The sequence below is a fragment of the Oxyura jamaicensis genome, chromosome 3 (assembly GCF_011077185.1).
Source record: "Oxyura jamaicensis isolate SHBP4307 breed ruddy duck chromosome 3, BPBGC_Ojam_1.0, whole genome shotgun sequence".
NCBI lineage: Eukaryota > Metazoa > Chordata > Aves > Anseriformes > Anatidae > Oxyura > Oxyura jamaicensis.
Window position 1 is genome coordinate 52,267,407 of NC_048895.1, and position 25,860 is coordinate 52,293,266.

A 25,860-nucleotide genomic window follows, 5' to 3' on the forward strand; every position below is an offset into this window, starting at 1 on the left:
ATATATTCATTTTCTTCAACACTGACCTTCACTTTATTTAGAGCTTCAGGATCCAGGTTATGGGCACAGCTTAGAAGTGTATCTTCCACTTTTGTTAACCAGTCTGTTGTCTGATCAATAAAATTCTGTAACTGCATCTTCTGAGTACTGAAATCTTTTAGTGTCTCTTTTGCTGTCTCAGACATTTCTTTGGCATGTTCCAGCTTTTGCCTTAAATCTGATTCTATAAACTAAAAGAAAAATGTTAACTTTAAAAATACTTAAATAAAACCTTTATTATGAGAACTGGAAATATATTGAAAAAATGTAAGGTAGGAAAGTTATACACATTAAAAATTTGCTCCATGACTAAATATGCTTTCATGGATATAAAAAAAAAAAAAAAAAAAAAAAAAATCAGCCATTCAGGATCAAATCTTAGATATACAGTAATCCAAAGAAGGGTTACTAACTTCTTAAAAGCCAGAATGCAAAATGTTATTATCCACTTCTGATCTTTTATTTTTCTTAATACTTCGCCATTTATATATACAACATGACCTAATTACTACAAGCTCTATAAAATAAATATTGGTGATTTTGGTGAGAAGTAAGTGTACTGAGAAACTCAATGTAAAACAGATTGAAGAAAACACAAAAAATATATTTAATCACAGCATTATATGAAATTATAGTACATGCTAGTTGTACATATTTTACTAATAAAAGGTAAATCAAATAACTTATAATGGGATAATATCTACCACTGTTTTACTGTGGATATTTCTCTTAGAATATAAAAAAACTATGAAATCAACCAATAACAGAAGTTTAAGAGCTCATCTTCAGTTCTCCTCTTTTATCCTTATCTAGTAACAGTTAGTTCAGGACACTAATTTGAGACTACTAAAGAATACTTATGGTTAAGCATAGTCTGTGATTAACAGTATCTTTATTTTACCTGAAGATCTGCAGGAGGCTCTTGACTATGAGTCAGTTCTTTGAGCTCTGACATTTTAGAGCTGAGCTGCTCCAGCTTCTGTTCTTTATCCTTGACTTGAGACTGTAGAAGAGATGTAGGCAAAGTTTCATACCAAACTACAAGAAGGTTTTAGAGCTTCAGAAGGATGCTTCATCAGTCAGAAAAATGAACGACAATATAATGAGGTTTAGCAACTAGCAGCAAACACAGTTCTGTTAGTTTCCTTCTCTAAAGTTCTCCCTTTTCTTTTCCTTTATTAGAACTGGTTCAGATTTTTTTCCCTCCATTAAAATAACCAGACATATTTTTAGCATTTAAAAATACAACAGCTTTATTTTCCTAAAAGTGGCTGAATAAAGATTGGAATGTCATTGTTTATTTGACCGGAAAAATCTACTGTGGTTGTTAGCTTCCACTAAGTAGCATGCAGAGCATAATAGATATACTCTGTTTTTGATTACAAGGAAATGAGACCTCAGAAGAAAAACAGACAGAACTAAAAGTCACACTCAAAATGGAATTAAAAATGCTGTTATATATACACTGATGCGTCAGGATCTTATATTTATTGCAGTCATAGATATCCACATTGTAAATAAATTTTCTGTTTATTTTAAAAGTAACAGAAATATAAAATAGAAAAATATGTAATCTGTATAATTGTAGTTTTGAACTATTCGGCAAGAAATTAGTGTTTGTACCATGTTACCCAGACTTTCATTCTAAAAAATTCAAACAGATCACTCCAGTTAAATAATTGGACTGTGGACTTTAGGATTAAACAGCTACATTTAACTTCAGCACCATTCATGAATGGTAGAAATTCAGGTGGCTTCAGAAGAATCCTTGAGATGTTTTAGGAGCATATAATATTAGCTAATATTAGCTAATTGAGAAAGAGACCAGTGGTATGGACAATACATGAGATTTTTTCTGTCCATGTGAAATGTGTCAGTGAACTGTCTTTCCTATTGACTTTGCAAAAGACAGTACAAAAAAAGTATTATGGACTACGCATTCTGTGACTGCAGATATATCCACAGTCCTCATGCTGTCTGTTGTTCTGGGTCTCCTCGAATCACATACACCTGTGGTTTGGGTGTTGGCTGCTGTTACTCCAAAGTTTAAATAGTAATGAAGGTAGGTGGTTTGACTGTCATGGTTGTTAAAAAGACATTAGATAGAGTTTGTCCTCAGCAAAATACTGAATTAGCACCATTTCATCTTCTGTTGTACTTGTATATGTTCACTGTGCATCTTCGTAAGGATATTATTTATTTCAAATGTAGAATATGACCCATTTTATGGTTGACCTGCTGTACATTTTAAGCCAGTGGTGGCAGAATGCTTCCTGAACACTGATTATATTCCAAAATCTGTTTAACACTATTCAGAAAAGAAAGAGAGTGTGTTACTGAACTTCTTATAACCTGACATTAAAATTTGCATTACAGTCCACCATAACTTAATTATACTGGCTCTTTTAAGCTGAGATTTTAGAAGTTGGTCATTGCTTAACCTCAGGTGAGGTTGTCTAAAATTTCCATGAGCTTCTACTGGACCATAGTTCATTCCAATGTCCAAATTTTGAAGTTTTGTCCTTGCAAGAACACATAGTCACGTACTGCTAGAGTCAAAATGACTATGGCATTTAGATGGAGTAAGAGCTGTGCTTTTCTTGTTCTGTCAGAAGCAGACAGCTTCAAAAATAGACTGAAGTGTCATCAGCTAGCCACTGCATTTGTGATACCATTGCTTGTGCAGGGGACATAGTGGTCTACAGCAGTGCAGGTTTATCTATGTTCCTTACATCGCTAGAGATTTTCGCACAAAACATTTTTATTAACAATTTATGCGTAATCACCTGAAAGTCTTTCAGGATGACCTCCATTCTCTGACTGTTACTCAAGTTGCTGATGCCTTCATTCAGTTGAGAAATACATTTATTGCACCATCCATCCATTTCTTTTCCAATTTTCAGGATGTCATCCCATAAAGACACACTTAGACTCAACCGGTCTATGTTGTCTTCAATCCTTTCTGACACCTTTTAAGAAAGGAGAACACATAAATACCATTAAAAAATATTTTTAGATTTCTTTTAGATTTTGAAGCCAAGTTTAAGACAAGTGCATCAAAAATAATTAGTTAGCCTAGGCAAAATAATTCTCCTCTTAGAGTTATGCAAAAGTTCTAAAATCTAATTTGAATTTAGTTTCCTAGATCATAAAATAAACAAAAATCATATGTTACTATTTCTAAAAAGCTGTATGTGTTTTGTTTGTTTTTTACTGGGAAATCATTTCAGGTTCAAAAAAAAATTGTTATTAAAATGAGCTACATTTATCTTTCTTATGTGATAAAAGAATTTGCTATCAAAGCAGTATAAATATTAAAATGAAAAATATTAGTTTCTATATTATGTTTCTCTGCTATAATGTCTCTACCAATGTATTCACATCTTTAATGGTGTAACTGAATATAATATAATTTACTGTTTTATTTATTTAGTAAACTTACTGTCATGAAGTAATACTGGCACACATTAGGCAAGAATACAACCCAAATTTATATTAAAAAATGTGCACTGAGTAGATCTATAACAGCTACATTGTTGTAAGATTTTTTAAATGTAGCAAATTAATGTCATTGTTGTGCACTATCCCTATGATATCATATCAAATATCACATATTTTACAGTAAACTTTACTAAAAAACTGCACATTCTAAGGAAATACTAATACTTTAACCTTTGCTCAATTTAAAACTGTATTTTGTGTAAAAACACCAGATTCTTACATCTAGCCATTTGTCTACCGTAGAGTTCATATCTGTTTTCACCACAGTGCAGTCACAGTTATTCATTCTTTTCAATTCTGCTAACAAATGTTTTCCTTTATTTGTGAAAGTATCCAGGTCTTTTTGTTTATCACTCAGGTCATTCTTGGAAGCTTCATGCTGTGGACATAAATATTTGCTTGTTTAATGAAGATTCAAACAAAGAAAAAAATAATCCAGTTCTTCAAGCACTCATTTCTAGGCCTGTGGTGTATATTATTCATTTGAAAATTTTTTCATTATATCCTAAAATGTTAAAATAGCAACAATCAAATACCCATTAATGGATTTCACAAAAAAGGAAGAAAAGACTATATTTTTTCCTCACCAGAATCAGAACTTAAATCTTGAATGTCAGTGTGTCAAGGTTTGACAGTAAATTCAAGGAACTTGAAAGACAGCCCAATGACACATTTCAAACAGAAAATCCTAATGAAATCAAAGATAAATTAAATCCCTCAAATGAAAATACATATAATTACCTTCAATAAAGTTCTCTTGACATCTTCATGATCCTTCCAAATAGATTTGATCACAGAAGCACTGTCAGCACTGTCTATGACTTTCATTACTGTTGACCTCAAGCTCTGATATTCTTTCATCAGATCAATAAGAATACAAGATTGCTCCTTTCTGTAATGGTAAAAGTCTGTGTTAGCATAATTCATGTTTATGTTTATGATGGAAAGTGAATGTAGTATAACAATTCAGCATGAGGGAATCAGAATGCAGTCCTGAACATGTTTTGGGCAGTCAAGGAAATACTAATATTTAGCTTTCACAAATCACCAGGGCTCCATACATCACAAAGCACCTCTCTGAAGAGGCAGTATATCAATCACCATCTCATCCATATAATATTGTGAAGCACATGACTTGAACAAAAGAAACACTAAAACTGGAATTCATGTTTCTCACTTCCTAAGTTTAGCATCCTACTAACTAGAAATCACATTGTAATAATGTTGGCACTTGCAACTAATTTTTAACCTCTTCCTTTAACATGGAGTATTTATTGGATAAGAAGCAGCAGAAGTAAAGACTAAAGCAATGCAAGATAAGTCTAACTATTTTGTTCTCCAATTATCAGTGTTTTTTTTTTTGTTTTTTTTTTTTTTCCCCCCCTCTCTAGATAAGCTTATTTTGTTCAGGCAACAGACAGAAGAAAAGACTATATCCAATCCATTCTTGGTGTTTATGCTGAAGAAAGAGAAGTGAGATTAATATCTTGAATACATTTAATTGTAGAATAGTGTTTACCAATGAAAGGAATTTGGGAAATATGACATTGCCAAGAAAGAGATGCAATTGCTTTAAGACCTGGCCCTTTTCTGAATGTTCCAAAGCACTCCAAAAATAATTGGGTTTGGGAGGGTCTAAAATTGTATGTATATGAGAGAGAAAACAGTTCAAAATAAATTAGATTAATACTTTAAACAAAAATCAACATTATTTTTACTTTAGAAGGCAACCATGAGGTATGTCATAGTTTTGTCTGGGATAGAGTTAATTTTCTTTGTAGAGACACATATGATGTTATGTTTTGGATTTTTGATGAGAATAATACTTATAACACATTGTTTTAGCTGCTGCAGCGCAGTGCTCTCACACAGCCAAGGACTCTTCTGCTCCTTGTACTGCCTGCAGTGAGGAAGCTGTGGGTGCACCAGGAGCTGGGAGGGGACACAGCCAGGACAGCAGGCCTGGGCTGTCCAGGGAGATACTCTGCATGTGATACTATGCAGTGTCATGTTCAGCAACAAAAAGCTGGGGTAAAGGAGGAGGAAGGGGGATGTTTGGAGTGATGGTGTTTGTCTTCCCAAGAAAAACCTACAGGTAGTGAGCCCCACTCTCCTGGAAGTGGCTGAACACCTGCCTGCTGATGTGAAGCAGCTAACTGATTCCTTGTTTTGCCTTTCTTCTGTACTCAACTTTTGCTTTACCTGGTAAACTGTCTGTATCTCAACCCATGAGTTCTTACACTTTTACCTTTCCAGTTATTTCCTCCAATCCACCTGGGGAGAGTGAGTGAGAGGTTGGGTGGTGCTTGGCTGCCTGCTGGGTCTAAACCACATCAGGGTACCTGAGTATTTTTCAGTTTTAGGTATAAAGATACACCTATTGCATGTGACAACTGCACAACTGAATTACCCTCAATGACATATCTATCAGAGGCAGCTATTTTAATAATACATGTTCTTCACTGCCAAAGTGGTGCTACCTAGTTTTTGGCACATCAATACAAAAGTTACTTGGCTTACTATTATTAAGAACTTCTACAGGTAAGAAAAATGGGTTGTACCAACATGCAATATGAAATACAAATTAGTAGCAGTGATAAAGAAAAAGAAGTGGTTAAGATTTTTTAACAAAGCCATTGTTTTCATTGACCTAGTTCAAGTTTATATATCTCTTAAAAATACACTAGAAAAATAGACTGAATTCAGGTGGAAAAAAAAAATAAAAGTAAAAATGTAATCCATGTAGTTGTACAGAAATTTTGTGCAGAAGAGATATAAGATACGGAAGGATATTTACAAATGTATGTGTCATCTCAATCAAGAAAAAAGGAACAATAGAAGAGCATAAGTCAAAATTAAAATATTTTGATTACAAAATATATATTTATTTTTAATTATTGTGCCAGTAAATCAAATCAAATTTGGGGATCACCAAATTGCATCTGTCCATTTAAGTATTAGTCAGGCTTGGAACTGTTCTGCCTCTGCCTGTAGACAAAAATCATTAATTGAGGATGATGTAGCATTGAATGGATCTAGCACTTAATTTTACTATACAAATTTTAAAAAGAACATTTGAAGACGTTTTCTTTAAATATAAGAAAAGGCAGCTAAGACAAAGAAAATGTTAAGCCAAGTTAATTAGATTCTTTATTTCTGTAACTTCTTTCTTTATCAACTTTCATTGATATATGTAAATGTATTTGATAATACACTTACATTGATAAATGTAAGATCTACTTACTTTTCATGTATAACTTTCTTGGTATCCTCCCACAGAGATTCTAAGTGGTTAATCTCTTTGTCAACTTCAGAAGAAAGTGTTATATCTTTTTGGGCTATTTGCTTTGCTTTGTCCATGAGCCACTGGAGTTCATGCTGGTGAGAACTCAATTCTTCATCCAACTGGTTAAGGACCCTCAATCTGCAAGTTAAAAGGTTACAAATTTACTTATCTTCCTTTTCATGCAAGGGAAATGTATACTATATGGTATTTCTAATAACTGTTGGGAGTTTGGATTCATTTGAACAAAATAATTTTCTGGGACAAAGACTTTCTTCTCTGTTCTTTCAATATAAAATATTTGAGAGACTTGTTAAACGTTCTGCTCATGTTTTCCCTCCACCAAAACATCTCACTTGCAAAATTTGACTAAATAGATATATGGATTCACATGCCTTGCAAAATGGCAAGTAATAATAAAGACACCCAGGCAGAAAACTAACACGTGCCTCCAAATCATCATAAAAAGTCTAGGGACTGCAAGCAAATGAAGAGGTGCCAATCTCAAACATTTATATTGTTTTTACCTTTGCTGGAGGGCTTGCAGTGTTGCTTCTCGTAGGCCCTCCTTGTCAGCCTTTTCCTCAGTATCTTCAATAATCTTCAGCAGCTGTTCTTTATGTTCCATGAAGGATCTTCTCAAGGTTGCAAGAGCTTCTGCCTCACTCTGTTTTGTTCCCAGCAGATTTTGAACTGCCTCCAGTTCTAAGCACAGATTATCCACCACAGCCCTACATGAAGTCCTCTGCTCAGAATTCCCATGTTTCAGATGATATTGGGCCTTTGTAAGTGAACCGTCCAAACTGATGGCAACAGATTCCAATTTGTTAAGAGACTGAATAACATCACGGAGTTCCTTCTCCAACAATTCTGATTTAGCTTTATCCATATTTCCAGTTTTCTCCACTGTCTGCCTGAGCTGGTGGAGCACTCCTGATGTAGCACTATGGAGACCCAGGAATACCTGCAGCTGATCCAGAGCCTCTTGTCTTTGGCTAGTTATTTGACTTGCCTCCTGGAAGATCTGAAAGCAATCTTCAGTCTTTCCTTGCAATATCTGCTGGTCCTCTGGACAGCTGAAAGAACATAATTTATCTACATGTTCCTTCAGACTTCGGAATTGCTGCTTCTTACTTTCAATTTCCATTGAGTGGTTCTATTGAAAAGAAAGAAAATATGAGAACTGGGTTTCCTTTTCCAACCAAAAGTTCAGAAAACATTTTAGTATTAAACTTATGATTAAAACAAGTACTACTGAGGTGATTTTAGTAAGAATAGTTTGGTGTTGCAATTTTGTTTTAGGCTAGTCAAATGATTGAAATGTGTATATGGCTGCAACAGAGTATTAACTTTTAAGCACAAATAAATGACCTCCTGCTAATTTTAGATCAGTATTTATCTGAATACACTGCACAATCTGTCTGCCTTTAATTTTTACATCCAAGAGTTTACCTTATTTTGAGATGCAGCCAGTACTTGATCAGCTGTGTTTATCTCTGAAGTGGCTTGTAGTTCAGCAAGAAACTGCTTAATCCAATCTGAAAAACTAAGTAGGAGCTCATCAAACTGTCCATACTCAGCAACAAGAGATTGAAGGAGGTTGATCCTATAGGATGTCAAATGTAAATATGAAAGCACTTGACATAAATTAATCATTTCCCATATTCAAAACCATAGCTGACTGGACAGCATTAAAAGGAAGGAAAGAAGGAAATGTAGATCTATGTTACAAAAGTAATGACTGCTGTGTTGATTACTTAACTGGGAAGCACTACCTGAAAGTATAAAATCAGGTCTTCCTTTATTCTACCATTCTGTTCATATCAACTCTTAGAAGTCCCCCGAGCCACCAAGGTATGGCTTCTTCAACTTTTCTTCATACTGGTAGACCCAGCAAAGAGAATGATATTGAAGCTAACTTTCAGTTCTGTTTATCCTATCTGCAACACTGCATGTGAGGTAAATGTCTTATGAATGTAGGCAGAAGATGAGTAGCTGAATGCTCAACTTTCACTGAAGTAAGTGGGGCTGGAGTCAGAGGAACACAATTCAAAGAAAGAACATGTCCAGAGGAGTATTCAGCATGTAGCAGACCTAAGTTTCTAAACCCTTGCTTTAAAAAAGGCCTCACCATTCATCCATTGCAAGACAAATTTCTCTACGTGATTTTCAGCATGAAAATTTATGTAGAAGCCCGTTATATTGTAAAATAATTGTATTGGTAAAGAACCTAAAAAAAAGATGCAATTGACCAGGGTCTATTATTTAAGACACTTTACAAATAGTAAAATATGTACATTAATCACCAAAACAAATGAAATCTAAATAATACCATATGGGACGGAGGCAATGTTCATGAGTCTGATATTAGCCAGTAGCCTAATAATTGAGTATTTATAGAATTGACAGCAAATGAAACATCCAAAGTGTGTTTAAAAAGACAGTAGTGTAGCTTTGCACAAGGTAAAGCATATAACTGAAGAAATGAAAAGCAGATATTACAGATTCTGGAAGTAATTTAGGAAGTTACTTGAGAACATGTAATTGAGGAAACAAAACACTATCTCCATTTCCAGCACCATACTCCTTGCAATAAACATCTTTTATCACAGAAACAGGAGAGTTTATGCCAAAATGATAACGTGATAAATCTGTGGGATTCCCCACATCCCTTTCCTGGGAGCACAGTGTACAAAGTGACCCTTAAATCTTTGTTTTCCTAATTATAATACTGTAAAACTAGGTTTCAGGACTGGGATTCCTAATCGAGGTATTGGTTATTCTCATTCAACATGTAAAAAACATTCTGAGGCACAAACCTTTTATTGACAGTTTGTGGTAAAGCTTTCCACCTTTCATCCAGCTCTTTAAAATTATCTTTTATTGTTTTCACACAGTCTTTGGAAGCTGTTGGGAACAGTGACTCATTTAACTGTAACAGGCTTGCATAGACTGAAGCATGAGACTCAAAATCTGCTCTCAAATCCTGGGAAAACAATGCAATATGCAGAATTTAGATTAAATATGACATCATATTACGTCAAATAACAATAAATCATAAAAAAAAAAAAATCAAATAAGGCTTTCCAATACACCACTTTGAAAAAAGCAAATGAGCTCCAAATACTTGGAGGAAATGAAATTCATTAGGACACAAGGGTACTCAATATCTCTCAGACAGCTAAAGCTGCCACTGTATTTCAGGAAGGATTCATCAAAACTGTTTTCCTTTCTCTCTCTTAGGACAAAGAGTGACCTTTCCATACAGCTCTACCGTCTGCTAAAAATGGCTAAAATCAAAAGTAAGTTTTGCAACATATTTTCTATACAACATCAGAATTATGAGAAAATATTGTCCCAAACAAAGAAACAAAATAGTAATTTTCCTTCTCTTCTGTAACATTTAAAAGTCAAATTATGGATTGATTGGTGTCTTAGAGTGTGTAAAGGGTGCTACTTCTGTCTGACTGCTTCCTATTAATCTAAAAACAAATGCCAGGAAAGATATACATTAGAATAGGATGAAAGTCTTGTGTTTAAAAAAGAAAAAGGAAATCAGACTTGTGAATTCTACATCCCTGAATATTTTGCTGTCACACCAACATTCTTCACATGAGAAAAGGAAAATAACGTTGCTTAATAAAGGAATTTCTCTAGAGTAAAGATCCTCTGGCAAGCAGACCAATGATAAATATACAGGTGTAGTGGGTTTACGTGGCAAGGTTTTGGTAGCAGAGGGCCATAGGGGTGGCTTCTGTGAGAAGGATCTAGAAGCTGCCCCATGTTAGGGAAGTGCCCCGCTGCTGACCAGAGCTGAGCCAATAAAAGTGATGTTGTTTGCGCCTCTGTGAGAGCATATTTAAGACAGGGAAAAAAAAAAAAAAACGCTGTGCCACATGGCAGCTGGGAGAGTGAGAGGAGTGAGGAACAGCCTTGCAGGCACCAAGGTCAGTGAAGAAGGAGGAGGAGAGGTGCTCCAGGCGCCGGAGCAGAAGTCCCCTGCGGCCTGTGGTGAGGACCATGGTGAAGCAGGATGTCCCCCTGCAGCCCAAGGAGTACCACGGGGGAGCAGGGTTCCACACTGCAGCCCGTGGAAGAGACCAGGGTGGAGCAGGTGGCCCTGCACTGATGGAGACTGCGGCCTGTAGAAGACCCCTGCCGGAGCAGATTCCGGGCCAGACCTGCAGCCCGTGGAGAGGAGACCACGCAGGAGCAGGTGACCTGGCAGGAGCTGCTGCCCGTGGGGAACCCAGGTTGGAGCAGTGTGATCCCAGGGGATGGACCCCGTGGTACGGACCCATATCTGGAGCAGTTCTTGAAGAGCTGCTGCCTGTGGGAAGCCCACGCTGGATCAGTTCAGCAAGGACTGCAACCCGTGGGAGGGATCCCACAGGGCACAGGGGACGAGAGTGACCGAGAAGGAACGGCAGAGAAGAATTTCTATAGACTGACCATAACCCCCATTCCCCCGTTCCCCTGCGCTGCTTGGGGGGAGGGGGTGGAAGAGGGTGGATGGGGGGGGGGGCAAGGTGCTTTTGGTTTCTTTCCTTTGTTTCTCACTTTGTTAGCTCGTTAGTAATAGGTAATAAATCTTACTATCTTCCTATGCTAAGTCTGTTTTGCCCATCACAATAATTACTGTGCGATCTCCTTGACCTTATCTCAACCCTTGAGCCCCTTTCATCATATTTTCTCCCTGTTCCTCTTTGAGGAGGGGGAGTGAGAGAGCGGTTGTGGTGGAGCTCAGTCGCCCACCCGAGTAAAACCATCACAACTGGATATGCCAGGACATATTTTCTCTTGAGCAAACACGCTATAATTGCAAATAACTTTTTTTTTTTTTTCTGTCATTTTTTTAAAATATATAAAATAAGAAAAAAATAGGAATATTTCCCTTAAACATTTCCTAAGTCCAGAATGAAGTAACTTGCCAGATGACAATTGAGCAAGCGCATACTTTAAATGGTACAGAAACCAATCAGGATATGTGGGGGAATTATCTTGGGAATGATCTTTCAGTTGAAACATACCTGAAGAAATTGCAGTTCACTTGCCAGCTTAACTCTGTCAGCAGAAACATACTGCTCTGAAGGCCTGGCTGCAGCTTCACACCCCTCCAGCCAGACCAGGAAAGAAGAGATCTCTTTCTCCTGCCTAAGAAAATCACAACATAGTGATCAGTTCAAGTCTTCCCCATCGTATCATGGGCTGACTGTAGAAAGATCTCTACACCCATCATAACAGACATAGGAGCTTACTCACTTCTGCCACTGAGCCAGAAGAGTCTCCAGTAAGATCTGCTTCTCTTTAGCATTTTTTAGCACCTTTTCATAGTTCTGCTGTAACACTGTAACTTCGTGAGCAGCTTTTTCTTTGCTGGCCACCTTTCGGGCACAGGCTGAGAGAGAGGCCAGATTGTTGCCCAGTTTTTCCACAGTATGACAAAAGTCCTAATGAGCATATAAAAGAAAGAGAAGTTGTATCCATTAATAGCAAAGCTACAGTAACAAAGGCAGGAATAAATAAATAAATAAATAAGTCTATACTTCCACCAGAAGTCTGAAGCACTGCCATATCCCCCAGATCATGAAGCCACTGTATAAATTAAGTTTCTCTCACATCTATCCTAGATACACGGGTCCAAGTATATCAATCACCACTAGCCTACAGTGGGAAAAGACTTTCCTAAGAACAGTGTTAAAGTAAAAAAACAGTCAGGAATTAAACAATCAGATCTTCTGAAGTGGCACACACCACAGCATGATCGTGTAGGACAATGCTCCAAATTCCAAAGAAAACATTTGTTTTAACTTATACAGATACAGTAACTACAAAGGCTCCTGACAACCTGTGAAGGCTCCTGCCACAACCCACGTCATGACAAGGGAGAAATAAGGAACAGTTACAGTAAGCTCCTGTCAGCGTTAACCATAGCTGACTCCTGGCAGCATCTTTTCATAGAAATGGCATCCAATGTTGACTAGACTTTCCAGTGTTGCCATTGCTAAAGGGCTGGGAAACTCGCTCACTTGAAAATGAACCAAAAGTAGTAAAATGAGCTAGAAAAGCACAAAATAAAATACATTTAATACCACTGAAGTTTCAATTTACAGGTGTGCAATAATAACAGTAATGGTTACAATGACCATCATGGAATAAATCTTATACAGGGGAAATGTGTATTAGACAGCAAAACACTGCTTTTGTTTAAACTAAATAAAAAAATAATAACCATAATTTCACATTAAGATATTGGATCACTATGATCATGTAGGCAGGACAGGAATACAACAGTATACTCAGTATATTCATAATGTTTAAAAGCCAGTAACAACGATTACATATTTTACCTGAATAAATTTTCTATATGCTAGTTCTTTTTCCTGAACGAATATTAAGCTCTTTTTGAAGTGCTTTGGCCAGATCTTCCTTGCATAGAGACTTTGCAAGTAGTTATCACTGAATTCAGAAGGAAATTACATGTATTTTTCTGCAATATACAACTAAGAGTTTTTAGAGAGTTTTGTCAGAAAGGAAGACAATGACTATCATGAAAGAACGTGTTACATACTTATAGAGGCAGAAAAAAAAATGCTACGTACACCAAGTCCCCTGAGATTTGGGCTTATCTGTAGTCTGAATACCAGTCCAACTTTTCCTTTCCTTTTTCAGTGGACTGAACAAACTGTTGAAACACTGATCGGCTTATAGCACCACAGAAAAAAGCTTGTCTGCTAGAAAACTCTGTTCAGTCTGTGCATAGCCCAAGAAAAAATGCTTCCAGGAAGATTCACCTTTATCTATCTATCTATCTATCTATCTACCTATTTATTTATTTCAATCACAGACCTCTGTATTCCAAAACCTAAGTTTCATAAAAATCCTTAATGAACAATAGAACAATACCTACCAGACTTTTTTCTTATATTGAAATATTCATATGGCATGTGAAATTTAAAACAAAAACCTGAAGGCTCAATTAATACTTTTGGTGGTTTTTTTTCTAGAGGAGGGAGAAAGCCCTCCCAGCCTGTCTGAAATGGTGAGAGGACAAAGCAGAAGCTGCTGCTTCTCTGGGGCTGCCCACCCCGAGGCAGCCCCTGCCTCCTCCTGTATCCATCCCAGGCTGTGTGGCATGAGACAGCCCCAGGCCTAGAATTTACTAGGGTTTCTGTGAGGAGCTCATTGTGGCTCCATTTCCCCGGAATCAGTGGCAGGAATCACAGACCATGTGCTTACCATACAATCCTGCAGGGCCCCATACGTTTCCAGTGATGAATTGCATAATGTGAGAGGCTCAGTTAACTTAGTTTCAAATTCAGACACTGACTGCTGCACCTATGAAGAAAAGGAACAAATAGTAATAATCATAAAACAGCCTAAACTATCAAGAAATACATACATGATTCTTCAAATGACATTTTATAAATATTTGGTGCCAAGAGAATATTGTATCAATTTATTTTATTTTATTTTTGTAGTGCTGGGTGTTTTTTGAAGTTAAAAGTTGCTAACTGTGCTCTGCTACTTGGAACTGGGAGAATAATATCCAAATTATTCCCTTATGATGTATCATATACACATACTAACAATCTAAGGTTGGAATTATGTAGTTTATACATATAAACTAGATACTGGATATGTTTTACCATTCTCCATCCAGAAGAATCACTTAGGTTTTCTAAAAGACAGTATAAATTTTTGAGTATGTATAATTTAATGTCTTCCTGAACCTGCATTTTAAGTCACTCAAAACAAAAATTTACCTATGGAGGTCTTGTAATTACCTTACATAGCTACTAGTATATTCTAGTTCATTCTCTTATAATGTGGTATTTTATATTTAATTTTGTAAAAATAGAATAATTCAATAAATTGCTGCAAATAGCCCATTAAATTTTACATTGTCTACCTGTTTCAGACATTCTTCATATTTCTGCTGTGCTGATACATTTCCTGTGATTGTTTCTTCCAATCTCTGTGCATGATCTCTTAGCTCTTCCCAATACCTTTTGATATGAGTCAGTTTGGCTTTAATATGTGCACATTCTCCAGAGGTAACAAACTGGGAAAATGACTCAGCTTCCTCTTCTAGTTTTGAGATTCCAGTTATTTTACCATCTATTTCATTATTAATAACCTAAAATATAAAGTAATAGTAAATAAAGTAGCACAACAGGTTTTTAATGATCAGAATAACATTTTATACTTCCTTCTTTCACCTGTGTTATCAGTATTCTTAATTTAAAATGTGAGAGGAGAATTATTGACTTCGTGAAATAACTGGTTATGAAATTCTTTAATATGCACTGTATTTCTCCCTTTCTTCTTTAGATTAGCAATAGAAAATTTTGACAATTCAGCCTGACACAAAAACTGTGTCCATGAAGAAGAATTAGAATTTGATGAGATGCATATTTTCACCAGTAGGCAAGATGGTTCATATTTTACCATCTCATCATAGCAAATTAATATGCAATTCTCTTAAGGATTCAAAATATTCATAAGAAGAAATAAGTAAATGTGTAATTGAAAACAATATTGTTAAGAAGTCAAACCCTGTGATCTGATTACTTGCTTTTAGTAAATTTTCAAGCACTAACAAAATAAAACATGCTATGATTCAAGAACCAATAGAGGTTGTTTTCCTTTTCTAATTTAAATTTATGTTGTAAAGTATAAATGAAATTAGATGTTGTGGTAAGGTGAGTGCACCCAAAGCATAGGATTAAATAAAGAACCACATTACAGTATAAATTAATTTACCATGAAACAATGGTGTTAACAGTCTTTGGCACTTTTCAGCTGTCTCCTAAGTCCATTACTAAATGCATGAAGATTGAGTACATTGGCTTTATATTTCACTAACTATATGACAACAGCTTCCTCTGTTTTTTCCTCACTTATTTTGATTGCAAATTAGAGGTAAACCTGAAAACTGTAAGATGCAAGACATAAACTTGTGGTATTTTATATTTGGTGGCTATTAATTCAAAAAGCATCTGTGAACTTGGAGATACATTTTCTTTTCAGGACAGAATTCTTTTAAATTCTGCAGATGTAGCATGTCCTTGGGGTTCTGTTCAAAAGGAGTGAAAAAACATGCACCGGGGAGGGAACCAAGAGAGCCTAAAGAGCTCATTGGAATTGAAAGTGGCAATACCATTCTTAGATATAAAATTGTTAAGATATGTATGTACATGACATCAACCTAAAACTTTCCTGAATACGTATTCTCAAAGGTATTAAAAGTGTCCACCTTCTGGTATAATTGTGATAAAAATATGGTGCCTTACTTATATAGCTCATAAGTAGCTTTCTGCAACATTCAGAGTCTAGAATTAGCAGGGTGAGAGTACAGGAAAAAAAAAAAAAAAAAAGAAATAAAAGTGGTACTGGAAGCATTTATAGTGTCTCTTTATGCAATATATGCTGAATTAATTCAGATCAAATATATATATATATATATATATATATATATTTAATGAGAATATGATGCTGAGGAAAAAATACTAGATTTACATCCCTAAAGCTGAAAATATCAGCTAACAATCCAGCAGATACAAATTAGGCAGCACTTGTTTACTCCCACACTATTCAGTTAAATTCACTCAGTTACATAAAAGAAGGTGGATAATTTAGGCTTTCAAAGTCCCATTGAGCCTGCCACCAATGGTATCTTCTTGTGATAGCTGTCATTTTGTCCACCAGGAACTTCAGAAAAATGTGTAGGTGAAAATCTGGCTCTGATGACATCATTGGAGTTTTGAAATCAATGTCACAAAAAGCAGAAAATAACCACTATAATACATGATAATTATGTTCAGCTGAGCCTTTTTTTTTTTTTTTTTTTTTTTTTAAATCTGTTCAGCCAAAGATGTCAGGGAACACACTGTATTCTATTCATTTGCAGTAATCCTTACTAAAATTCTGTACCTGAAATTATGAACTAAGTATGTTGATTAGTACTGTGACATAAACTAAACCATCAGGAAACCTGCAACAAAACATAACAATTTATTCAAAATCAGGCACAGAGCAATGCTGCTGAAGGAGATCTGTACCTATGTCCATATATCTGAGGTTGTATGACTCATTTCATAGTTCATACAGCTGCTTTGTTTACCTGAGTTACAATTATATACTCTAGGCTTTATCTGAAGGGTTTTCTCTGCTTTGTGTCTGTTCACTGAGACATTTATAAAAATTATCTTCTGGCCATTTTCTTTCTGTCATGATGTTTAAATGTAGAAAAATTGTGTTGGAATTTTCAGAAATTTGCAATGTATTGCAAAAATTACTGCTTATCTGCATAAATAGCAAGGAAGACCCTTTCTGGGGCATTGGCTTAAATGTACTAGTAGAGCTTAAAGAGGCTCAGTTTAGACATACAAGAACTGTCTTTACTCAGTAATGCAATATTAATATTATTTTCTGACTTAAATATTGGAATCTTATCGATTACTTAGTGACAAGTAAGGACAGAGGACAATGCATGCCAGTGGAATAAATGCATATATTTTAAAGGTAGATGTTTTTGAGTTGCATCAGCAATAAAGCAAAAAATCAAGCTTTTTTATTCTTCAGTGATGAAATCAAGATACTCATTTTGTTTGGTCTACCTGAACTACTGACTTAATGTCTGTCTGGCCCTTAACTGTAAGCAGCTGAACAACTTTGCACTTTCTGAAGGATAGGTAGGTCACACATTAAGAAAATTTCAGTATAAAAACATGTTGAATAAAAACAAACAGACAAAAAAAAAAGTCTGCCCCCTTAGAAACACGCAACTTCAAAGAAGGCACATTTTCATTTGTGGAAGGATTTCCAGGCACACCTTTAGAAATGGAAATGCTTGAAGACAGTATGTACCTTAGCAACAATAAACTAAAAGACTATATCTACAGGAATGTACACAGAATTTAGGACAGTGTAAATATAATAGCAATAAATGCAGATTTGCAAGCTACTAAAGTCAATAGTTCCTTTATTATTCTATAAGAAAAGATAAAGCATAAATCAAGTTATAACTTTTGCTTGCAAGATTGAAATCAAGATGATATGTTTTATATATATATATATATATATAGAGAGAGAGAGAGAGAGAGAGAGAGAGAGACCTTATATGTATGTAGCTATTTTTTACAACGGAAATTACTCAGAAAAATAAGGAAAAGAGTATAAAATAAATGATATTTTTTAAATCATACACATAAAGGCTGCATATGTGTACACTAATCACTAACAGAGAAGTCTGAAGAATTTTTTCTGTAGCTTATGTGAAACTTTACTGCTTTGCATGTTCATGTACCAAATGTCATCACTATTTTACGGTACTTAGGGAGTGTGTAAAAAGTCTTTTCTCCTTTTTGGCCTCTATTAAAAAAGACAGAGAATGGGATTTTAATGCTAAACATAACAAGAACTAATCACCTTGATTTGGCTGATCTGTTTGTCCAAAGGAGATGATGTTGTTTCCAAAGCTTCCAGTTCTTTTTCTTTTTCAGCTATCCAGATGGACAGAGCTTCAAAATTATTGCCAAAATGATCCCACTTGTTTTTCACCATTTCCATGCTTTTAATACTAAAATTAACCAAATTAATTAGAGAGAATAAAAAGTTTAATATATTAAAACTGCTTGTATTCTTGCTAGAATAAAAATGTAACTAATTCAGTCTAAAGGACGGGCCTCTTAAAAACTGATTTTAGAAGACTAAGATGTGAATCTAAATTCAAACTTGGCTCTCTTTTAGACTGTGCACACAAAGTCAAACTATTATGTTAGCCATAGTGGGGACACCTGTGTTTTTTGAAGCAATAATTTCATATCGAGTCAAAAAATCAACAGATATGACAACTACCTCAAAGTTAATATATTTATATGCTTTGAAACCTCCATTATAGATATATTAAACAGGTCTCTGTTTAATATACAAACAGTGACTAGTTCATATATATCTTGGAGAGCAAAAAAACCACCACTCCCCACTTTCTTTTTTTTTTGTTACAAGTGAGAAGTCTAAGGCCCTTATAAGACTTAACAGCATTAACTTTCAGTGTAGAAATTTCTTCTACTTTCAAACCAATATAAAGATACCATTACTAATGTGGGTCCTACACACAGCTTGTAAAATACACACTTTCCATTTCACTGAAAATATGAAAATTTCATTAGAAAAGTTTGAAAGTTAAAAACTCCAAAATACATGTTCCTTTTAAATATAGCCTTAAAACAAACAAACAAAAAAAAAATAACATTTTTAAAAAAGTTTTGATTTCATTTTCTTTTCTTTTTTTCTTTTTTTTTATTTTTATTTTTTTTTTCCCTCGGTAACGCTAGAGGAAGCTTTAAGAACAGATGCCACTGAGAAAAGTAAAAATGGCCTTTTTATTTTTTCTTATGATGAAAATGAAAATTTCCCTTTCCTGTTCACTGGCATAATATATGTATGTAGGATACCTTCAAATTACTGGGCCAACATTTTTATTGATGTGAGTTACAACATAACTTTTACACACTGATTATGTGTTCTGCAGATTAGCTATAAACAGTTGTATATATTCACAGGTTTTGCAGAAGGGATTTATTTCTTTATTATCTGTCATATCACAGTATCACAGACATTCTGTATAATCCATACATTCAACTAAACCTGTTTCATACCTAGATAAAAAGGGGATATCAGCAATGGTTTCCGTTTAAAACTAGATTACATGTTATTAAAAAAGTGAATATTAATTGTTGGAAGGATGAATTTCATATTTCAAAATTAACTAAAATCACGCAAGCTTTTTCAGTAACATTGGAAAAAAAAAAGTTTTATAAAGTATTTAGGAAGATATGGTAGAATGTTCGATTTCAAATCACTCCAATACACTTGCATAAAATAGTATCCAAAAAAAATAATAATAAAAAAAGACCAACAATAATCAGAAAGTTGCATCTGCTGCAGAGGCTTGTTATATTCTGCTTTATAGCTCTTCTCTGTTCTTAAGGATGTTCTGCATTAGGGAGAAAAGGTTACCTACTAATTTCATACCAACATGCTAACATGACAATGGTCAATAGAGAAAAAAAAAAATACAAAACAGTAATGTTGACATTGTTTTTTGCTCATATTCAGATGGAATACGTGGTATTCCACCACATGGTGTCTTCTTAAACTTGTATAGCAAATTAATCTACATAGTAAATCCACTAAGATAACATCCTTTGTGTCTGCTCCTAAATATGAAAAAAATACAAATTTAATACACATATACAAGTGTATGTGTATACAGAATAATGTCAAAAGCTGAAGCACTCTCGAAGAGTAACATTGAGCCGAGTAACTTCAGATTACTTAGGAAAAGGGATGAGACTTTCACAAATACCAAAACTTACAAATATTTACAGCACTAAACAACATTTTCTTGTAGTTTGAATGCCACACTTTTAAATATAATTTGGCAAATGATGCCTTCTCATTTGTGATGGCAGAAGCAGCTTTTGATATTGCCCATGGGAAATAAACAAACAAACAAACAAACAAATAAATAAATCTGGGCATTCAGCTAAGATAAAGGCACTTCTTGACATTTCTATAGAGAAAATTGAAAACTGAAAATTGAGACAAATATGGTACTGTTCTCATATTTGCAGAGATTTTTCTTTCTAAAAGACTGTAGAACCTCAATAACGAGATTAATTATCCCTTCTTCACAAGACTGGGGCTTAAAGGTAAGAATTGTGACAGGTTAAATATAACTACAATGATTTTATAAATTATGTATTATCAAAGATTAAGTTTATTTGCACATATTACCCTTTTGACATATTTGGTACTATAATCTGGTAATTATGTCATGGCAAGCTGAAAATGACAGGGCTGATGAGACCACAGAAAATGTTAGGCAAGGGATTCTAGAGGTCTGATTCAATCTTATAGTGGAGAATAAATATTAGGACTTATTAAGCACGTACTCTTCTTCAAGAGTAACTTCTACTTTTTTCACTTGTTCTTGGATGGATTTTGCCTGCTGCTGAAGGGACTGCTTGTTCTTTGAACCAAGATGTATCTCAGAAGAATTCTTCACCAAATTCTCAGCTTGTACAGTCATGGCTTCAGCGTGTTTAGAAAGTTCCTGTAAGGATGAAAGACATATTAATACAACTACGTAGTTGTATATATTCAAAAAGTATTTTTTGTCCTCAGTGTTTGTTCTTGGAAAAAAGTATTGCACAGGGCTATGTGTGTCCCACATATATATTCTGAATGTGTAAATACATGGAAAAAAACTCTCAAGAAAGTTATTTTCATGTTTCATTTAATATATATTAATGTTAACAAACTGTATCCAATGAAATTAGGAAAGGAAAACTATGTATGTTCAAAAGGTATTAACTAATGGAAATTTATTCTATAGCTCTTCATGTTTGTTTGTTTTAAATGAATTTTTAAATATTATATGCTTTCAGTAACCATCTATATTCAATATTACACTACCCTTTAAAGAGATGACTTTGTAGTATCTTGTAGCTTTTAATTTCACTTGGTTTAGTAGCTATTTTCTACCATACATAGTAAATGTGCTCCAGAACAATGGATTCAGAGAATAAGCAGGGTAGGTATAATGTGGTATCAGGTTCACCACAGGGTAAAAATGTCATGAAAAGCACAGCACTATGGAAAGTCTAAGAAAACTTATATTACTTCTGTATTAGTAAATAAAATGGGCTGGAATAATTTTCTTTTATTAATGACAAGTGGCATGTTATGGCTTATAGGTTCCATACAGTGGAATTTTCTCTTTTGTCTCCTCAGGGCTAGAAGAGTGTTAGTTGCCACAAGCCACATACATGACTTTTCCAAGGAGTACACTACAAATGATGACTTGCCAGAGCTTGATACTCTTTAGCTTACCGTTATAGACAATTACTGAGCATAAAATGGGAAGTCTTTAAAATAATTTTACCATTTTATCATTTTATACATTCAGATGCAGATTTTGAGTAATTCTTCATTGTTTTTAAGAAATAATATTTTACCTCCGAAGTTCATGTAGTCTCCAAACTGTATACACAATTTGCATCAGCATCAACAATAAAATATTGTATGCAATATGCTCAGAACATGTTAACAAAAAAGACAGAAAGATATTTCAGGTCCTGGATCTCACACAGTGAATACCTTTGTCTGATCCAGTTCTGAAGAGAGGCTCTCTAAACTGCTAAAATTTAAGATACGTTCAAGTGCAGAGCTTGCTTGATTAAGGTATTTTACAACTGTTTCTTTGTCCCTCTCAAACTGCTCCCATTTATTTATTGTGACCTACAAAAAGAAAACAGTAACAAAAAGAAAAACAAATAAACCACAAAGACAGAAAGGACAATGAAGAGAAAAAAATAATAATAAAAAAGAATTTTATTTCAAACTACAGAAAAATTAAAAAGAAAAACAAAGCAAAACAGAAACATCTAATATAAAATAATTTCTCCTGAAATGCCACCCACTCCTGAAATGCCACCTACTCTTGAAATGCCACCTACTCTTACTTTATGAAATAAAACCTTTACTTGGACATAAGAATCTGTTTCGTTTTGATTGTATTAAATTTTGACCAAAGTTTTATTGATTAGCATTTTATTAGCAGTCACAAGGATTGTGACAAAACAATTATGATAAAATAAGTAACAAATATTTTATTGATTCTGAAGTAAAGCAAAGTAAACTTAAGGTTTCGTATATAGGATTCTTTAGAAAAAAATGGTTTTGATAATAAAATGTTACTTTAAGAAGTTATTTGGTCTCTGTTGATCATGTTATTTTTCAGTCAGTGATTGGTTATACAGCCTAAAGTATTCCACTTGATTTTGCTGTGATTTTCTATTTCTTTCTCTAGATTTAGGATGATAGCAAGTATTCCACACAGTAGTTGTGAGGCTTATACTTGCACAACATTGGTATTATTACTCTATCATTCTGCCTTAGTACTCTCAAATAAAGATCCATGTCATCTTTAATAACCAGGGGTGATAATTAGCCCATCCAAAAAATAATTCACTTAAACTATATTGTAATTGAAAAGTTGGGACTTTTAAACATTTCCAAATAAAATGCTAGTTCTTTATTTAGAAGTATCTAGCAGCTTCAATAAGCTTTGATGCAGGCACTGATCATAAAAACCTCAAGGATCAAGATGCAGAGGTGAGAATGAAAGTTCTGACTTTTTATATAAAATATTTTTTCTTACTAATAAAAAATGGGGAAGAATAAAGCATATATTTTTATTTCTACTTGCAAGGACCCACCTGCAATTGCTCTTCACGTTTCTCCATAGTCTGCTGCATGTTCTCCAGTGTTCCTTCCAACTTTAGTAAATCCTCTTGCATTGTGCTTGGCAGTCCACCTTCAATCTGCAGCTGTTTAGCTTGGAAAATCTGCTGTTGCACATCTTGTCTCTTTGCACGGAGTCTCCTAGTCCTTTGCTGGAAGGATTCATCCAGGAACGATTAGACTTTTTAGCTCATTTGGGAAAATGGCACACTGAAACCGTATTCTATAGTTTGCAATGGGTATGCACTGAAATTAGTTAAACAGAGAAATAAACTGTGCAAGTATTACTTGAGTCACATATACTCATAGAGTATATGACAGGAATTCCAAAAGGTGTATACAACTCCTGTGTCATAGAAATAGAAGAGGGAGATTGAAAATATATGGCCATTCATCCAAAGAAATGTTTTAGAAGAAACTGCAAGAGTCGAGCAACTGCAGCAGTACCCAAAGGTGCATGCATTCCTCATGAGTGCCTTGAAGTATCTGTTTCTGCTCTGTATTCTTTGAAGAACAGGTTGGAGCCTTGGATTGATTAAAGCAGTATACCAGCTTGCTTTATAGCACTATCAGAAACTCCTAAGACTATATCCCCTTTCCTAACATGCCCGACCCATTACCAGCCTTGCTATGCAAGCTGACAGTTGCCCAGTTAATTCTACTCTGGTCTTTGTCGAAGTATTTTTCTACATACCAGACTTTATACCAAAAGAGATAGAAAAGTGTGAGAACTCAAGGAGTTAACTGTTCCTACTACCTATCCTATGATGAGTAAGGATTGCAGAGTATTGAAAGAACAATATGAACCTTATCACATACAACAGCTTTTAAAACACCAAAGAGTTTGGATAAAATAGAGGCAAGACATCATAGTGCCTGGTTATGACTCTTGCAAGCTTTGAGAGAGCTATGCTACTGGACATAACATAGTTCAGTAATTACATACCTTCTGCCTTAAAGAAAAAAAAAAAATATGGACATATATGGAGAAATTGCCTTACCTGATGATGAAAGAGTAGTTGCTGAGCTTGTAATAAACTTTCAGTATCCAGGATCTTTTCAGCCTCTGCTTGGGCTTCTTTAGAGTTGTTGATTAACTCTTCAATTGCGCTTTTAACTTCTTCTTTGTACTGAACACAGTCTCCAAGAGTGCCTAATGCCTTTTCAATCTACGATTAATGATAACTTTATATATTTCATGTTAAAAGACAAATCTATATTGTAAGGACATGTATATATGCTGAATACTTTTTGCAAAAAACAGATTGTTTTACAAAAGACTTACAATATTGTCTTAAAAAATTGTAAAGACCAATTTGTCTAAATTTTTATATCTCTAGGATTTTTAGTGTGCACCTTTAACTTTACATTGGTAAGTGATTGTAGCCTTAAAATGTGTCTGTAGAGAGCTTTGTCTTGTTTAGACATACTCCCTACTACATTGACTTAAAGTGGATAGCTGTCTAAATAGAGAGAGAGTGCTAGGCACTGAAATAGGCTCCTCAGGGCAGTGGTCATGATACCAATCTTGCAGTTCAGGTGAAGTTTGAACAAACACTCTTAGACATACAGCTTAATTTTTAGGTATCCCTGTGTAGAACCAGGGGTTGGACTCTATGGTCATTGTTGACCTGTTCCAACTTGGGATATTTGTTCTGTTGCAATTTTAGATTCAAAACAAGTTTAGATTATATTTCTCAATTTCTTGTTGTAGCTTCATGAGCTTGTGCTCCCCTTGGCTCTGACTTTTGGAGGAAACAAAAAGCAAAAGTACTTTAATTTATATATATATATGTGTATATATATATAATAAGGTATCTTATTATATATAAAATCACTTGGAAATCATAACATTGGTTCTCCCCAGCTTTCCAAACATACTTTTCTCATGATGGAAATTCAGAAAAAAAATGATTAAATACATGGAACTTTTACACATTTTGAACACTTATGAGGTCTCAACAAGGATTGACATTAACAGTGAAATTTGAAACCTTTTTCTATACTGAATTATTTTTCAAATTGGTATATTCTGACTTCTAAGTGTAGAAGGTACCAAGTTTCTCCTAATCTTTCTTTTTACTGTAAAAGCTGTGAAGCGGTAAGATCTCTAAGATCCCACAGACCTCATGGGTTCAGTGAAGTTTTACTTCTTATTAACTAGAAAATTCCCATGATTTCAGCACTTCCAATATCTCATTACCATTCAGACCTCAGATATTTGCCACCTTTTTCTGCAAATTCCATGCATGCTTGACATCTAAATGATTTGAAAACACCTCACAGTATTTCCTTTATTATTTCAGTATAAAAGATACACAAATTAAGATTAAAAACAAGTATATCCAACAGTCGACAGATTTTCCCAATGTTAATTAAGAACTAATTTTAGAAAACTATTTTTTGCCTCTAAAAATACTGACATTTTGATTCTATAAATATTTTATTTACTTGGACACATTCCAGTTCTGACCAAAAAATAAAAAAGGATCTATTATAAATCTATTATAATACTGTTAGTATCTTTTGTCTGCTTGTCTCACAGTTTTGCTACCCAGAGAGTACAGATGTTTTGTTTTGGTTTTTTTAATTGCTGAATGTTTGCAGTTTAATTAACATATATATTTATAGCAGGACATATATGTATATATATAGGAGGAAACTTGTGAAGCCATGATTGATGTAATTTCATATGACACTGTAAATGGAGATTTCTTCTG

The 25,860-nt window shown here is 34.5% G+C and overlaps 1 protein-coding gene across 13 annotated transcripts in view; it reads right to left on the reverse strand.

Moving 5' to 3' along the window:
* The window catches only part of SYNE1 (spectrin repeat containing nuclear envelope protein 1), a 301,148-nt gene that overhangs the window by 175,487 nt on the left and 99,801 nt on the right, over positions 1-25,860 (reverse strand). For 12 of the 13 annotated variants that reach the window (XM_035322952.1, XM_035322962.1, XM_035322953.1 and 9 more), the window contains 18 exons: positions 24,142-24,309; positions 23,116-23,292; positions 21,995-22,135; positions 20,788-20,948; positions 18,257-18,407; positions 14,736-14,963; positions 14,063-14,161; positions 12,086-12,273; positions 11,854-11,977; positions 9,643-9,809; positions 8,276-8,429; positions 7,351-7,979; positions 6,785-6,964; positions 4,282-4,432; positions 3,761-3,919; positions 2,826-3,008; positions 941-1,042; positions 27-230 (listed from right to left, as the gene is read on the reverse strand). In XM_035322952.1, the coding sequence (XP_035178843.1) occupies positions 27-230; positions 941-1,042; positions 2,826-3,008; positions 3,761-3,919; positions 4,282-4,432; positions 6,785-6,964; positions 7,351-7,979; positions 8,276-8,429; positions 9,643-9,809; positions 11,854-11,977; positions 12,086-12,273; positions 14,063-14,161; positions 14,736-14,963; positions 18,257-18,407; positions 20,788-20,948; positions 21,995-22,135; positions 23,116-23,292; positions 24,142-24,309 (3,366 nt within the window). The remainder of the gene's footprint in view (positions 1-26; positions 231-940; positions 1,043-2,825; positions 3,009-3,760; positions 3,920-4,281; positions 4,433-6,784; positions 6,965-7,350; positions 7,980-8,275; positions 8,430-9,642; positions 9,810-11,853; positions 11,978-12,085; positions 12,274-14,062; positions 14,162-14,735; positions 14,964-18,256; positions 18,408-20,787; positions 20,949-21,994; positions 22,136-23,115; positions 23,293-24,141; positions 24,310-25,860) is intronic. The other variant, XM_035322955.1, reaches the window with a different exon arrangement.